A 15266-nucleotide genomic window follows, 5' to 3' on the forward strand; every position below is an offset into this window, starting at 1 on the left:
GCCATAATCAAGTATGTATCGTCTGTGGCTGCAGTCACTATAGAAGCAGAGTTGCGATGGTATGGCCAGAAAAGCTTAAAATCGTGACTGTTAGGTCCTTTACAGAAGAAGCTTGCCTGCCCCTGATCTGGACGATCGGGGCCCTCCCTGGCACCACACACTCCATCTTCTCCAGCGTACGTGCCCTCCCATGTGTGGGATCGCCGATGTCAAATTTGTAAACCAGGGAATTCCTTTTGTAGTCATTGGTTGTGAGGGTGTTATATTCTGATTTGGGATTGAAAGTCTTCAAACGATACTTTTGGGTCCTTTGGAATATAGATTCCAGTGAGTGAATTTGGGAAGAAAAATAGCTAATGCTTATTCAACACTTTCCTGGTGCCAGATGTAAGCACATCACGTAGGTTACTTCATTTAATCCTCATAAAATGCCTATGTAGTAGGTACTATTAGTATTCCCATTTAATGGATGATAAAACCAAGACACAAAATTTGAGCCACTTAGAAACTTCATGCAGATAGTTATAGGTGAAGTCTGGATTTGAACCCAGACAGTCCGGATCCAGAGCCCACATTCTTAATAATTATGCTGAATATAAATACGGTAGTAGGTGCTAAAAATACTGCTTCCAACGTACCATTTAATTCAGGTTATAAACTTTAAAATTTGCTTTATAAAGTTGTTCCATGGGGGAAAATGGATTCACAATACAGTCGCTAGTATAATTTACAGAAGTAGTTACTTATCATTTGCATCTGTTCTAATTTTGTGGTTGACAAAGCATTTTTAGATGCATTAACTGGTTTACAACCCTGTGAGATAAGTAAATCATTTTACAGATGAAAATAGGATCATAAAAGTAGGAAATGTTAGACCAGGAACTTAAACCTCAATCTTCTGATTTCTAACCTAGAATTTTTTCCACTATACCTGTCAGGCAAATTTTCATGACTTTTACCATATCTGTACACCAGCTACACTATTATTCACTTAATAATTTTCTGGAAATGGACTCTTTGTAACTTAAATACCTGGTTAGCCTTTCATAAACAATAATATTTGTAAAATTATGACTTTGATTTTTTCATTTCTGAAGCACGGTGCTTACTGTATTCCAAGTACACTACAGTAAATATTAACTCATATAAGCCTCATAACAACCCCGACAGGAAGATACTATTACTATCTGTATTTTCCAGATTAAGAAACCAAAACACAGAGAGGGGTTAGCTGTCTTGCCCAAAGACACATACCTAGTAGTAAAGCAGGATTTGAACCTCAGCAATCTAGCTTCCAAGTTCTGTCCTTTTAACCCCTTAACTTGTTTGATATACTCAATGTATTTTCTAATACCCATTAAAATAGGTACATTGTATTACAATTAAAAATAGTCAGCTGTGTCCCATCTAAAATCATCTTGCATAAAGACTGTATTGTACCGTGGTGGAATATTCCGGCGTATTTCCTATAGCCTCCTGCATAGAAAAGAGAGAGTAGTCTGTTGACTTAATTGGATGTGTTATTAGGGAAAATGATAGTAAATATTGGGACACAAACTAAATACACAATCAGATACTAGCGTAATATGAAATGTAATCCATGAAAAACATGGTGCTTTTTTCTAAACTTGGGGACATTTATTGTTAATAGAAATCTTAAAACGAGTCATCTTTCCTAAAGAATTCCCTATACAGCACTCCTGTTGTGTGATCGTTGAAATTTCTGCTTAAACATTTTCAAGGTAAGAGAGCAGACCGCTTCTTAGAGGCAGTTTACCCCACTCTCGTTTGGCTCAAGTCGTTAGGGAATCTTTCTGTAGTTGATCTAACAACTTGCTTCACTAACCTCTTCATTTATTTAGACTGGTTTTAGAAAGTGTTCTGTGAGTCCTTTCTTTCTCTATCCCTCCCTCCAGCAGGTTTACTTTCCTGGCTATGTTTGACATAAGCGAAAGATAAGATTAGTTTGCCCCCCTGGAGAACTGACCCACTGCCTGTGGCCAGGCTTGACGGTACCCGTTACTGGGGAGGGGAAGGATAAGAAAGTTCTCACACATGTCCAGAAAAGAAATCAGTCTGTACCACGTGATTGGGTGTGCTTGTGTTTGTAGGAGTACATATTCTCAAATAGAGCAAATCCACGTGTAGCTATAAAGTAATATAATTACTTTTCTTAAGTGAAATGTGAAGATATTCTGAAGGCAGTTCATAAAGGGAACTTCCAAAATGGTTTTGTGCAGGAATTGGTACGATTAGAACAACTCTGCGGTCTCTCAGTAATCATTTGTGTGCGTAAATCCTCCTGTATTCATTACAAACCAGTCTCTTTCATCCCAGAGTCATTTTTCTGAGTTGGGTTTTCTGGTTAAAATATTTTCTTAATTTCTCATTTTTTGAATTATATGCAGTAAATGATTTTAAAGCCAGAGAGAGAGAGAAAGAGAGGAGAGCTCATGCCTCGCCGTCTCTCTCTCACATTTTAATCTATTTGTATCTTATTATGATTTTTTTCCCATCCCGCAGGCATTTCCTATTCAAAACAGGAACAGGGACAACGCCACTGTTCAGTACTGCAACCCCAGGATACACAATGGCATCTGGCTCTGTTTACTCGCCGCCTACTCGGCCACTACCTAGAAACACCCTATCAAGAAGTGCTTTTAAATTCAAGAAGTCTTCAAAGTACTGTAGCTGGAAATGCACCGCCCTGTGTGCTGTAGGGGTCTCAGTGCTCCTGGCAATACTTCTGTCATATTTTATAGGTAAGAACACATTTCTAGAACTCTATTTATTTGGACAAGGTGTGTATTTGGAGGTTGTATGTCATGGGGGAGGGGCTGGTACTGATACATGGTAAATCGCAGAGTGTTTTAAGTAATTTCCATCATACGTAGATAGATGGAAAAGCTGCCTTTGCATGAGGCACGAGGTCTGTCTTGGACACACAGTAGAGTGTCTGTGTGTGTCGGATTTGTCCCTCGTGAGATATGGGCAGCTCTGTGGCATTTCATGTCCAGGAGATAATTGATGCGCTTGTAGGCGGAATGAACTCTGTGCAGGAATCTCCTTCAGGGCAGTCGATCGGAAGCTCTCTGCTCCTTGCGATGTTACTGTCTTTCAGCCAGCTCAGCTGTCTAAATGTAAAACCCATCGCTCAGGGCCATCCTCTTGCACTCAGGAAACACTCTCCAGAGAACCGACCATCCATAAAACAATGGCTGGATCACACGCGCGCTCCTCTATGTGGATTTGCCAGCTTTTCCGATGTGGTATCGATCATGTTTTTTGTCACCCAAATGATGGGAGCTGCTAATAGAAGTTGTAAATATGCCTTTCCTCTAACCGTTTCAGAGCATAGATGAGCGTTCACACTATTGGAAAGTTGGTTATTCAAGTGTCAGAAATGACCACATCTGACCTTGATCTGCTTCTAAGTGTAGGGAAAGGCCCACCGCATCGAAATGCAAATGGTGTCCACTGAGATAAATCACAGGCTGTGTGTTTTGCCAACAAGAACAACAGGCAGTGATGCATCCTCAAGTTTACAAAGCGATGTGTGATGCCCCATGAAATTCTATAGCTGAATAAGAGAATCACATGGCTGTCTGTAGAATAGTGTGACGCTTCCGTGGTGAACCAGTTTCTATCATTAACTACAGTACTCCTTAGTTATAAATGATGTCCTTTGGAAAGTGAAATAACCATTTTGAGTCACGTCATTTAAGAGGAAAATAGAATTTTAGAGCATGAAGGGAGGAACTTTAGAGATAATTGAGTCAGGGCTGCCAACTCGGTGGCATGTGGAGTACTGTGACTTCTGATTCTTTGACCGTGGCCGACATCGCTAATGAATCCGGGCACCCTTTCCCACTAAGCCTGCACACAGCCTCGTTACCGTCATCACGGGGCTTCGTACAGCCACTGTCCATCAGAGATGAACGCGAGATGAAACTTTCTATCTTTTTTCAATCTAAGTTAACTCCCTCCTTGTAAAAGTGGTCAAACCAGGTACCAAAGGGGTTGCCACTTGGCCGAGATCACACACTAATGATGTACTGCTGTACCGTTCCATAACACTCGAGGGACACGAGGAAGGTCACAACAAAAATCTGTGTTCACAGACACATTTCTAGTATTCAGCTAAAAAATATCCAGCCATTAAGAGCATCTCTTCCGGTTCCTGTACACGTTACTTGTACTTGTCAGCAGCGTGCTGAAGAATTTTAAATGGTGTCTGAAACGCACCGGTCACAAATGGGATGTAATAAATTAAGCATATGTATTTGTATGGGATTTTTTTTTTTTTTTTTACTATAGTACATGCTAAACGGACAGGTAAGTACTGTGCACGGTCAGAGTTCAGTGTCTGTGCTGCGGATGTGTGGCCAGACATCCTTTCTGACCTTAAGTACCTGTGTCCTACCAGTGTTAAATATTTTGAATCTCAACTCTGATACCATTTAATTTTATTTACATTGCGTGACTAGGAAGAAAAATAGCATTTTAATGTGAGATCACGTCACTATTGTTTGTGAGCCTTATCCTCTTTTTAAGGATCCGTCAGTGAATATATCCGTCAGGGACTCAAATGTTCCCCTTTTTTTCATATTTCCTGTTTTTACTGTTTAGTGGTTAGCACCCTACTTTACGCCTACCAGTACCACTATCATAAATGTCTCCCTTTGATTTTATCTTTCCCCACATGGAAACATACAAATTATATAATTAATATACTCACGTACTCTTGTTAGTTTAACAGATATTTGTTGAACTTCTGTTAAGATTTAGTTACTGTCCTAGAAATTAAGGTGATACAATCCAAGTGTTATTTGCCAAAAAATTACTTTTATCATCAGAGAATTATCTCATCGTTTTATTGCTTTAATTAAACACAAATATACTTAGAATTTTCACTGGTCTTCCTATACTTCAATAACTAACACTCTAACATAATGGTTTTTTGTTTGTTGTTGTTTAGATCAGGTAAAGCATTTCATTTCTGCATCAGTTAGCATGATAAATCATTTTGAGAGTGAAGATACTGCCTTTACCCTTGAAAAAAAAAGGACACTTCTGTCCCCGGGAAGGCTGCCCTTTTCTATTGAGTGTGTGTGTAAAGCAGAGAGGGAGATCTGTCCAGCCAGATCAGCCTGATAAGCCCCACAATCAATGGGAGACCAATGTCATCATCACATTGACCTCACAACCTTCAGCAAAAGGGCAGCCGTCCTTAAATTTTCTTCTTTCCATTCCCTTAGAGGTCCCCTTCCCTCATATTGACTGTCAATATAAAGTCAAAGCCTTAAGAAATAAGTAAAATAAAAGGCCTGAGAAATTATTTCTCGCCTAGAATTTTCTTTCTCACCTTCCAATAAGGTCATGAGAAGTTATGAGATACCGTAGCGTTTACAAGTCTCTTCTCTAAGATAAAATTATCTCAGGATAGTCAGAAAGCGAGGAAGGGAGGGGGACAGACTTTGCTGTTTGGTTGTTTTTCCTATCCCTATAAAAAATTTCAGAGACTAAAGAAAGGCCAAGAAGGAAAGTTAAAATTAATTCCCATAGGTAAGTGTTATATCTTTGCATAGGTAACCACTGCTAACCTTTTGGTGTCTGCCCTTCCAGATATTTCGCGATGCACATATACATCTAGAGTCCCATATTTTTAATTCATTTTGTACCAGACTTTCTCATTTATCATTCATTAAACAACATTTAGCAGCTTTTTTTTTTTTTTTGCGGTACACGGGCCTCTCACTGTCATGGCCTCTCCCGTTGCGGAGCACAGGCTCCCGACGCGCAGGCTCAGCGGCCATGGCTCACGGGCCCAGCCTATCCGCGGCATGTGGGATCCTCCCGGACCGGGGCACGAACCCGCGTCCCCTGCATCGGCAGGCGGACTCCCAACCACTGCGCCACCAGGGAAGCCCTAGCAGCTATTTTTAATTAACCGGTTTCCAAAAAATGCAGTGACTATTTTCTTATGCGCGTGTGTGTGTGTTTATATGTGCAGCTGGGTTCCGTCAATCAAATTTTTGGTCGGAATAAATTATTTGAAAGAAATTTTCTGTGCCAAAGGACCACGGCCAAATTACCCTCAGTTTACACAACTACCAGTGCCCCTTAATATCAGTATTTGTAATCCTTGGCAATGTCTTAAATTAAAACATTTTATTGTTTTCATTTATTATTAGTAGTGCTGAATATCTTTTCAAATACTTATTGACCATTTGTATTTTTTTATGTATGTGTAGGAATAGTGTAGTTTCCCCCATTTTTCTATTGGGGCTTTTGTTCTTTTGGGGGGGGCAGTTACACGTTTATTAAGGATATGAATCATTTGTCATATGTTATATACTCTTCCGATTTATTATGAACTTTGTTTTTGGTTGTCTTGCCGTATACCATATAGAATTTTTTAAGTAATCAAAGTTATCGATTTTTTTCTTTGTAATTGCTTTTTTAAAATATTTATTTACTTATTTGATTGCGCTGGGTCTTAGGTTGTGGCCTGCGAAGTCTTAGCTGCAGCATGCATGTGGGATCTAGTTCCCTGACCAGGGGTCGAACCCAGGCCCCCTGCATTGAGAGCACGGAGTCTTAACCACTGTGCCGCCAGGGAAGTCCCTTTCCTTTGTAATTTCTAATGTTCGTGTTATGACTATAAAATTCTTATTTACTCCAAGTATTATTTTTTAAGTCACTTAAATTTTCTTCTGGTACTTTTATGGTTTTTCAGTAACCATTTTTAGGTCAACATTTTTCCGGGCACTCCACTAGGTGTTAGAGGTTCAAATTAGCCCTTCATTCTAGAAGCTCTCAGTCAAGCGATAAAGACACGTACGCAAACACACTTTTAACAGGACCTGCTTTCATAGCAGCTTGATCCGAATGAGCAAATAAAGAAAAGAAAAGGAAAGAAGGACACACCTACTCCCGGCTGAAGATGTTGGAGTAAGACTTGATCTAGCAGGTGATACTTGAAAGATGCAGAGGAGTTCAGTTCACTAGGTTTGACATCAGAATGATTGGTGGGAGGTGACCTTGAGAAGAGGTCATCCAAGGCGTGGAAAGGAAGAAGCGTGAAATATCCACAGTGGTGCGCGTGGAGGCTCCCGGTGTGCCAGCACTGTGTATGGATCACCTCCTTTCATTTTCACAGCAACCCCATGAGTTATCGTCTCCATTTAACAAATGGGAATCTACCGCCTAGAGAGGCACTTCACCTAAAGTCACATAGCCAGTAAGCAATGGAAGCTGGACTGCAAACTACCAACCACCCCAGGACACTGTACTGCCTCCCATGGGGTTTTTGAAGAACTGAAAATAGGGAAGAAATGAAAGCATAGCAATGATCACATTTATGTTTTTCAAAGATTGCTCTAGTGGCATCCCTGAATGTGTAATTCGAAGACGTAAAGTCCAGACTCGTGCTTTTCAGACTTGAATGTGCCTAGGAATCATCGGGGGATCTTGTAAACGCGTGTTCTGATTCAGCAGATCCAGCGTGAGAACCGAGAGTCTGTATTTCGAACAGGCTCCCAGGTGATGCTGCCGTGGTCCGTGACCAGCACTGTCAGATGTGATGCTTAATGACGGAAATGTTGCTACACGGTCCAGTTCAGCAGCCACTAGAAACATGTAGCTATGGAGCCCTTGAAATGTGGCTGATGCAACTAAGGATCTGGAGTTTAAATTTTATTATTGTTAATTAATTTGAACTCACAGCTACATGTGACTGATGGCTACCATTTGGACGGTACAAGTATGGACAACCTCTTACAAAACTAGTCTAAATGAGAGATCATGAAGCCATGTTGGGATAGGGAAGTGGGCGGAATTGAGAAACTATAACTGACTCATAATAGAATAGATGTGCCATGATTTATCATATACCGATTCTGGAAAATCAAATGTTCAGGCCCGTACATATGGCAGACCTCTTTTCAGCAGAGTCACATGTGATTTTCTTGAGATCACTGAGCTCCCAATTAAAATCATTCCCTGCTGCATTAATGTTTAAGTTGATGTGCCTTTGGACAACGAAAATTCTCCTGATTCCCAAACACAAAGGTTGAGTTCAGTGATACAGACCTATCCAAAAAATACCTGTCCCACTTTTTCTGGGCCCTAATTTACTCATTCTTCTTTGTTTCTAAAATCAGAAAAGTATAAAGATGGGCAGTAGCCAACAGTTGTTAGCCAAAGAATGGGTAGAAAAGAAAGTCTGTTGGTTACTACTGCTTCTGCTTCTGCACAGTTAGAGAATGAGAAGGTGTCTTGATTATTGCTCTTTACTCACAGAAGACTCTTTCCCCTGTGGGGGAGACACCCTGAAATTTTGATGTTCTTCACATTGAAATATGCCCAGAAATCTTATCATGAAGTGTAAACGTTACTGAAGCGTTATTAAATACAGATCAAAATGTGCTGGAATTACTATGTTAACACCAATTAAAACTGCAACAAAGTCAAGTCAAACTTCAAATAACACCGTTATGGACATTTAACCTCATTAACATGACCATATACTGCTAGCAGAGTCTGAAAATCCACAGAATTTCCCCTTAGAGTAGTACCAAAAATATTTGCACATGTAATTTAAATCTAAGGAAAACTAGAAAAAACAAAAATCGCACCAAAATACATTAGGCTAGCATGTTCTCTCAACTTGGGACCCTTTTGGCCAGGTTTATTCCGACCAATAATCCCTACGGCAAGGTTTTTGTTTATCACAGCTTATTGAGATACAATTCGCACACCATGTAGTTCATCCATTTAAAGTATACACTTCAGTGGTGTTTCCCATATTCATACAGCTTTGCAACTATCACCACAATCAGTTTTCTAGCACTTCCATCACCCACAAAAAACCCTATGTCCCTAAACACACACTTCACATTGCCCTCCAAAACTCCAATAGTTTTTTTTTTCCCACAGAAATTGAACTTGTAAGGGAGTGGTTTGTGGACTCATTTCCCAATGACAAGAAATAACTCAGCATTGTTTTTCTCGTGAACTTCTGACATAGGCTGCTAACCAAAGAACTAGTCACATTTTCAGTACTCCTTTTCAGAAATACATATGTAGTTATTTATTTACTTTGAACAGCTGCTACCAACTGATTCCTAAAATAGATGTTGTCATATGTCTGCTAAAAAGGCTATTTAACAACATAAGCCTTCCCTAGATCAAGCAAAACATAACCTGTCGAATCCAGGTTCATGGCAGTGATGATTCCTTAGCAGTTATCTGTTCTACTTCTTTGTCTATTTGGATTTTATGAACATTTTTGTCTCTCCATGTACCTTGAAATGGATTATGGTACTAGCTATATATATGCAACTCAGAGTCAGGAGGAAAAATAAGCCAGCCCTTTATGCTTCGAGAAAAGTTAACCTTTTAAATGTAGATGGCAAAATAAAATGTGTTGTGACATTCTTTTTTCTTTTTGGACATGTCTTTATAATAAAAGTGCTGCTTTATTAGGTTCTAGAACACAGCCAAACAGTAAATTACATACCATTTTTCACTACAGCTTCTTCCCTTAACTCCTAGCTGCATTACTTTTAGAAAATGCATTTTGTCTGAGGTAGAATGGTAGCATTTTAATACTAATGTGGTGTCATCCCAATGTAGAAAAATATATATATCATCTGGATTTTAGAGAATTGAAGATCATAAACTAAAAATTTTTAATCAATATATCAATATTTTATTTTATCCTTGGATACATGAAATTAAGAACATTTTAAAACCTGATTCAATGGTGAATGATGGCTCAGAATGAAACAGTTTACCTCTAGGAGAGGAGGAATATAATAAAAACATACTCCTGCAGTCTTCTGAGTCTGTAAATTCAAAAAGGCAAAACTGTACTACAAAGCCAGTCTAGACAGTTGTGGTTTTTTCTTTATTAAGGACAGCACTTTGTATAGGTGAAATTGTGCTTTCACATATGTACACTGTTCTAACACCCACAGAAATTTTGGCCATCTTGTCACGTTTGCACTCTATCCTGACTTTCGATATGAACTCTATTAATTTGTAGAAAATATTAGTTTTCTGTGTCTAGCACATCATATAGAAAGCTAGAAAAAATTGAGAGATCACTTAAAGGTCAGTTCATTCTCCAGCCAGCTCTGTATAATCATATCAGTGACTTCTGAATTGAACCTAAAGTGGGAAAAATCAATATATTGTACACCCAGGGTTTTTTGACGTTATGAATTTTTTCTTGCTATTTATTAGCACAACTTAAAGATGTTTAGTTTTAAGTTGATCTTAATATTTATGTATTACTATAGAGAAAAAGGAGCTCACTACCAAAATCAGGAAATTATACAAATGTAGAACGTACGCTCTTCCTCTCCTCCCTAAAAATAATTTATTTACTCTTAGCTTGCTATGAGTTCAGCTAAAGTAAATAATATATGGGAAATACTAGAAACAGACTGTATTTTCCATTCAAATATAAAAACCTCCCTGACTTGAAAAACGTCCAAGGGCGGCAACAATAAGCAGTAGCTTTAAAGTCAGCTGAACTCCAGTTTGTGCCGTGCATAAATATCTTGTCTGTGAAATATGGGGCTGTCTTCTCTGTTGTGGGCTAGCATTTTGGCAGAATGTAGCAACACCTCCTGACTAATGACAAGTGGACAGCATAATGCAGTATTTACCATTTCAGTGCTGTGTTGCATAAGTATTTAATTGGTGTCGCATATGTCATTCGCTTTTACATTAGTGGTACTGAGAGCAGTGTGCTCCGAGAGAAGTATCTACATACAGAGGAGCGGAAGGAAAAGCAACTGGCATATACGGGGTTAAAGAGAGCTTGCTAGATTGCTAGGAATCTTAGGAATGAATTCACCATCAGAACTCTACATTCCATTGAATCTATATTCCAACAAAGGTCTCATCCTCAAATAAAACAGATCAAGGAGAATGCCAATGTGTATAGACCCTTTTTAGTTTATTGTTCCTACTTCATTTTAGAATGTCTACAGACTACTCACACCTTGTCCATCTTCCTTAAAAATAAGATTCCACAGTTTCTTTAGTGGCCTACTAATATAACACCAGATAAGGAAGTGACCCTTCATCCATCCATCCGTCCATCCATCATTCAGCACTTATTTATTGAGACACCATGGTGGATACTGCAGTGAACAACACAGTCCTTGCCGTCTTAGATTATATCTTAGCGAATGCAAACACTGAGCGCCTAATTGTAATCATGATGACTAGTTAAAAAAGAGAAATAAATGTAGAAGCCTAGGACAGTGCATAAAACTCAGTACTTACTGAGTCTGAGCATCAGAGAAAAGTTTTCCTGCTAAAACCAGAACAATAAGTAGGATTATGTGTTTTGAAAAATGCTGACAGAAGGACAAATTTTAAGTGTTACCACATAAACTTAAATGTGGCCCCAAAAATCAATTCTCAGGAATATTAAAACCAATACATTGTGATATAATAAAAAAATCTAGATGTGTCTGAGGGAAAATAAGTTACGATATTCATTGATTTTCTTTGTCGAGTTGGTCTGGCTAGAACCCTCGTGGTAGTTAACATCTAGAAGTGGAAAGAAATGTTACTTTGGATATTTGGGGTAACTAGATTTAAAATTTCCACACGAATTTATAGTCTGTTTTTGTTTGTTTCTCTCCCTTAAGTTTAGATAACATACTTTCATGCTTTAAGATTTTATTTACAAAGTATACCCAGAAAATAGTTTTAAAACTGTTAAAAGAAATGATATCTCTGGGTTCTTTTCCAAACATTCATGAGTACTCTATTAACCTATTTTGAAGATATTCTTAAACCACGTGTTTCCATATGTCAGAAGTTGTTTGGAGACAGAGATCATGTCTCTCTGCATTTGATAACCAAACAGGTTGGCCCATCCAATTTCCATTATTGAGTTGGGCCTAGAAGTGGAAAGAACGTTACTTTGAGATCTTTCCATTGGACGTTTTAAGCACACATCATACAGCAGGGGTCCCCAAGCCCTGGGCCGTGGGCTTGTGCCAGTCTGGGGCCTGTTAGGAGCCGGGCCCCCCAGCAGGAGGTGAGCGGCGGGCGAGCGAGTGAAGCTTCACTGCCGCTCCCCGTTGCTCCCCGTCACTTGCGTTACCGCCTGAACCATCCCCCCCCCGCCCCATCCATGGAAGAATTGTCTTGCACGAAACCCAGCCCTGCTGCCAAAAAGGTTGGGGACTGCTGTCATACGGTGAATCAAAGAACAATTATATTTTTTAGCTAGAGCCACTTCTGTATAGTACTAATTTGTTTTGGGAGAAAATCTTCAGTGTTTTTAAAGAGAAGAACTTCCAGTCTTTTCCTGAGCTGTTGGATTTCATCACTGGTGACTTATCCAGGTTTCCGAAGAAGCTCGTCCTAACGCTTCTCTCCCGGTGGCTTTCTCCATCCGCGAGGCTGGCGTGGCGTTGGCGGGCTCTCTCCTGGGCTTGTCTTTTCTCCCTAAAGCTTTAGCCACAGGCCGATCCTTTCGGTCTGCTCCTCTGCTAGTGAGCTCTTTCTCCCCTTTATTGCTTTCCTTTCCTGGGGCTGTAGAAGGGTCCCCGAGGCTCCCTACAATATTACTGCATGTAAAGCTGGGACATGAGGCCCTTGGCTCTGAGAAAAAAAGATGTTACAAGTGCTTTTGCATCTTGCAGATTTTTATTTGTTTTTCCCAGGCATTGCCTTTCAATTATTTCCAGTATCACAGTCAATTTAATTCCATTAAACTTAGCAAGAATCGAATATCCCTCCTAAACACTGAATTCACAGAGAAGAGTATGACATAATCTTTACCACAATGATCTTATGTGGGAAAAAATGATGTCAGATTTGAATATCACATTACAATATATTTTTAGCATGCTGTTCAGAGTCCAGAGCCTCAAAGCAGGAAGATTTGAGTCTCTAATCCCACCTCTGTCACTCACTAGCTATTTGAGCTTGAGCAGGGTACTTAACCTCCGTGAAACTGGGTTTCCTCATCGGTATAAACAAGATTAGTAAAAGTAGAGCTCTTCGGGATATTTAATAAAATAATTATTAAAGGACCTGCTATATAGTGCAGGGAACTATTTTCAATATCTTGTAATAACCTATAATGGAAAAGAATCTGAAAAAGAATAGATATATATGTATAACTGAATCACTTTGCTGTATACCTGAAACTAACACAACATGGTAAATTAACTATACTTCAATTTTTTAATGGTTAAAAAAAGAAAAAAATAATAATTACTGTGCCTATAAAAATGTAAGTGCTCAGTTGATTTTAGGGATATTATTATTCCTTGTGACAACCTAGTAAACCAAATATTATTATCCACAGTTTTTAGAAAGAAAAACCTTAGGCCCAGAGGTCAGTGACCTGTCTAGCGTTAAAGCCAGTCAGTGTTTAAACAGGGACCGTGATCCAGGTCTTTTTATTTTGAGTCCAGAACTTTGTTCCACTATATCATAGGGCATTGTCTCTCATAAGATTTAAGAACTTACAGGTGATGCATTGACAGGAGAATAAGAAAGATGGAATGACAAACTGGGATATATATTCCCTTTTGAATTATTATTCTGTTATATCAGATCATGTCACATGAGGAAGATCTCAGTAGATGTTCCCATGTCATGACACCTGTCAACACTTCTTTCACAAATAAAGAACGGTTTTGCTGGCAATAATTTCTATGTAATTTTAATAACATAGTTTACAGTTTACTCTGTTTATTCTTAGTGATGCCTTCTGTTTGTACTGATTTTTCCTTTAAGGTAATACTGTAAAAATTTCATTTTAAAATAAATGTAAAGTTTTAAGTCAGTAATCTCAAGGAAAACTAAATTAAATATATAAATATAACAATATTTATTTATAAAATAACAATACCATAGAAGGTTCACAATTATATAATAAAGGTGATAAGCACATTAAAAAAGTGCATAGGGATCACTGCTGAGTGGACCGAAAATGCTGTAGGTCTTTACCATTGGGTCTTTTAATTTCATTCTGGATCCTTAATCTTTTCATTACCTACATTTGTAGTTTTAACAAGCTAGCTTCATGATGTAGTTTGTGAGCCTATGTGAGTTACATAGAATTTGTACATAAAACCTAACCATATTATTTCAGTCATTTCAAATCACAAATTTTACCAGCATTTTCTATTTTTAGCGTAAAGCTCTTGTTAGATGTGTTTTACTTCCTCAAAGAAATTCCTTATGGTCTCGGAAAAGAATCACATATAGAGAAGCAATACATGTTGAAAGTGGGAAAGCGGGTCATTTATTTTTTAGGAAAGGAGCCCGAGACCACCACATACAGAAGCCAGTGGACAGCAAGCACAGTCTCCAGGAGATCACAGGTGACCTCCTCTGTATGTTGCTTTGAAATAAATTTCCACAAATGCTTCATAAATATCCATTAGTTATAGTTAATTATAGTTAACGGAGGAAAACTGTTCTCCAAGTGAGCCCTGATGAATGGGGAGCACCTCGGACGCTAGCTTCCTAAGATCTTTTCCAACCCTGCCTGATGAGATGCGATGGTCCAGGCAGACTGATGGGATGTGTTGAATTTACCGCTACGTATGAGGTACCAGAAGTGGTGACATGGACTCCGCGTCACTCTGCTTTCACAGGCAACAGAACTTGATAGGGCGACACTGACTAAATCTTTGTTGATGAATATGAATGCTGAACGACACACTACTTGAGCTGGTTGCGCCTGGATTCCTGGAGGGTCATTGATTTTGTTAAAAGTTGTTGCTTGATAACCATACGCATGCGTGCTGACGCGCGCGCACACACACTCACAATTCGTATTCTCTCTTTCAAATGTGACTTCTCAGGGGAGAGTGGACTATTATGAAAGGGATGTTTTGAAGGGAATGTTTTTCTGGATTTTGCCATAGTTTACTATAGCAACCTTCCTCTAAGAGTCTCCGTATACCTAATAGTTGGATCTTTTAATAATGATGATTAAAGTGTCTTAAAATTTAAAAGAGTTGTAATTTTCAGGTCTATTCCACTTTTTCCAAAAGGTCAAAACAAGTCAAGGAAAAATTGTATGCTTAAGTAGGTCATTAACATCCATATACATTTGTTGCATAAAAGTAGGATATAGGTCTTAAATAACCTTTTTGGAAGAAAGGAATGCAGATGAAAATTGAGTCAGTACATCTACAACAAGCCTTTGAACAATGAGCAGGTCCATGGGGTTTCAATCCAATGGTGAAGCTGCTAATAGCTGTCAC

General features: G+C 38.8%; 1 protein-coding gene across 8 annotated transcripts in view; it reads left to right on the forward strand.

The window, feature by feature from the left end:
- TENM3 (teneurin transmembrane protein 3) overlaps window positions 1-15266 on the forward strand; it is a 439982-nt gene that overhangs the window by 282778 nt on the left and 141938 nt on the right. For all 8 annotated transcript variants that reach the window (XM_065899884.1, XM_065899885.1, XM_065899886.1 and 5 more), the window contains one exon: window positions 2524-2762. In XM_065899884.1, coding sequence (XP_065755956.1) covers window positions 2524-2762 — 239 coding nt within the window. The remainder of the gene's footprint in view (window positions 1-2523; window positions 2763-15266) is intronic.

This window comes from Phocoena phocoena, chromosome 21, assembly GCF_963924675.1.
Source record: "Phocoena phocoena chromosome 21, mPhoPho1.1, whole genome shotgun sequence".
NCBI lineage: Eukaryota > Metazoa > Chordata > Mammalia > Artiodactyla > Phocoenidae > Phocoena > Phocoena phocoena.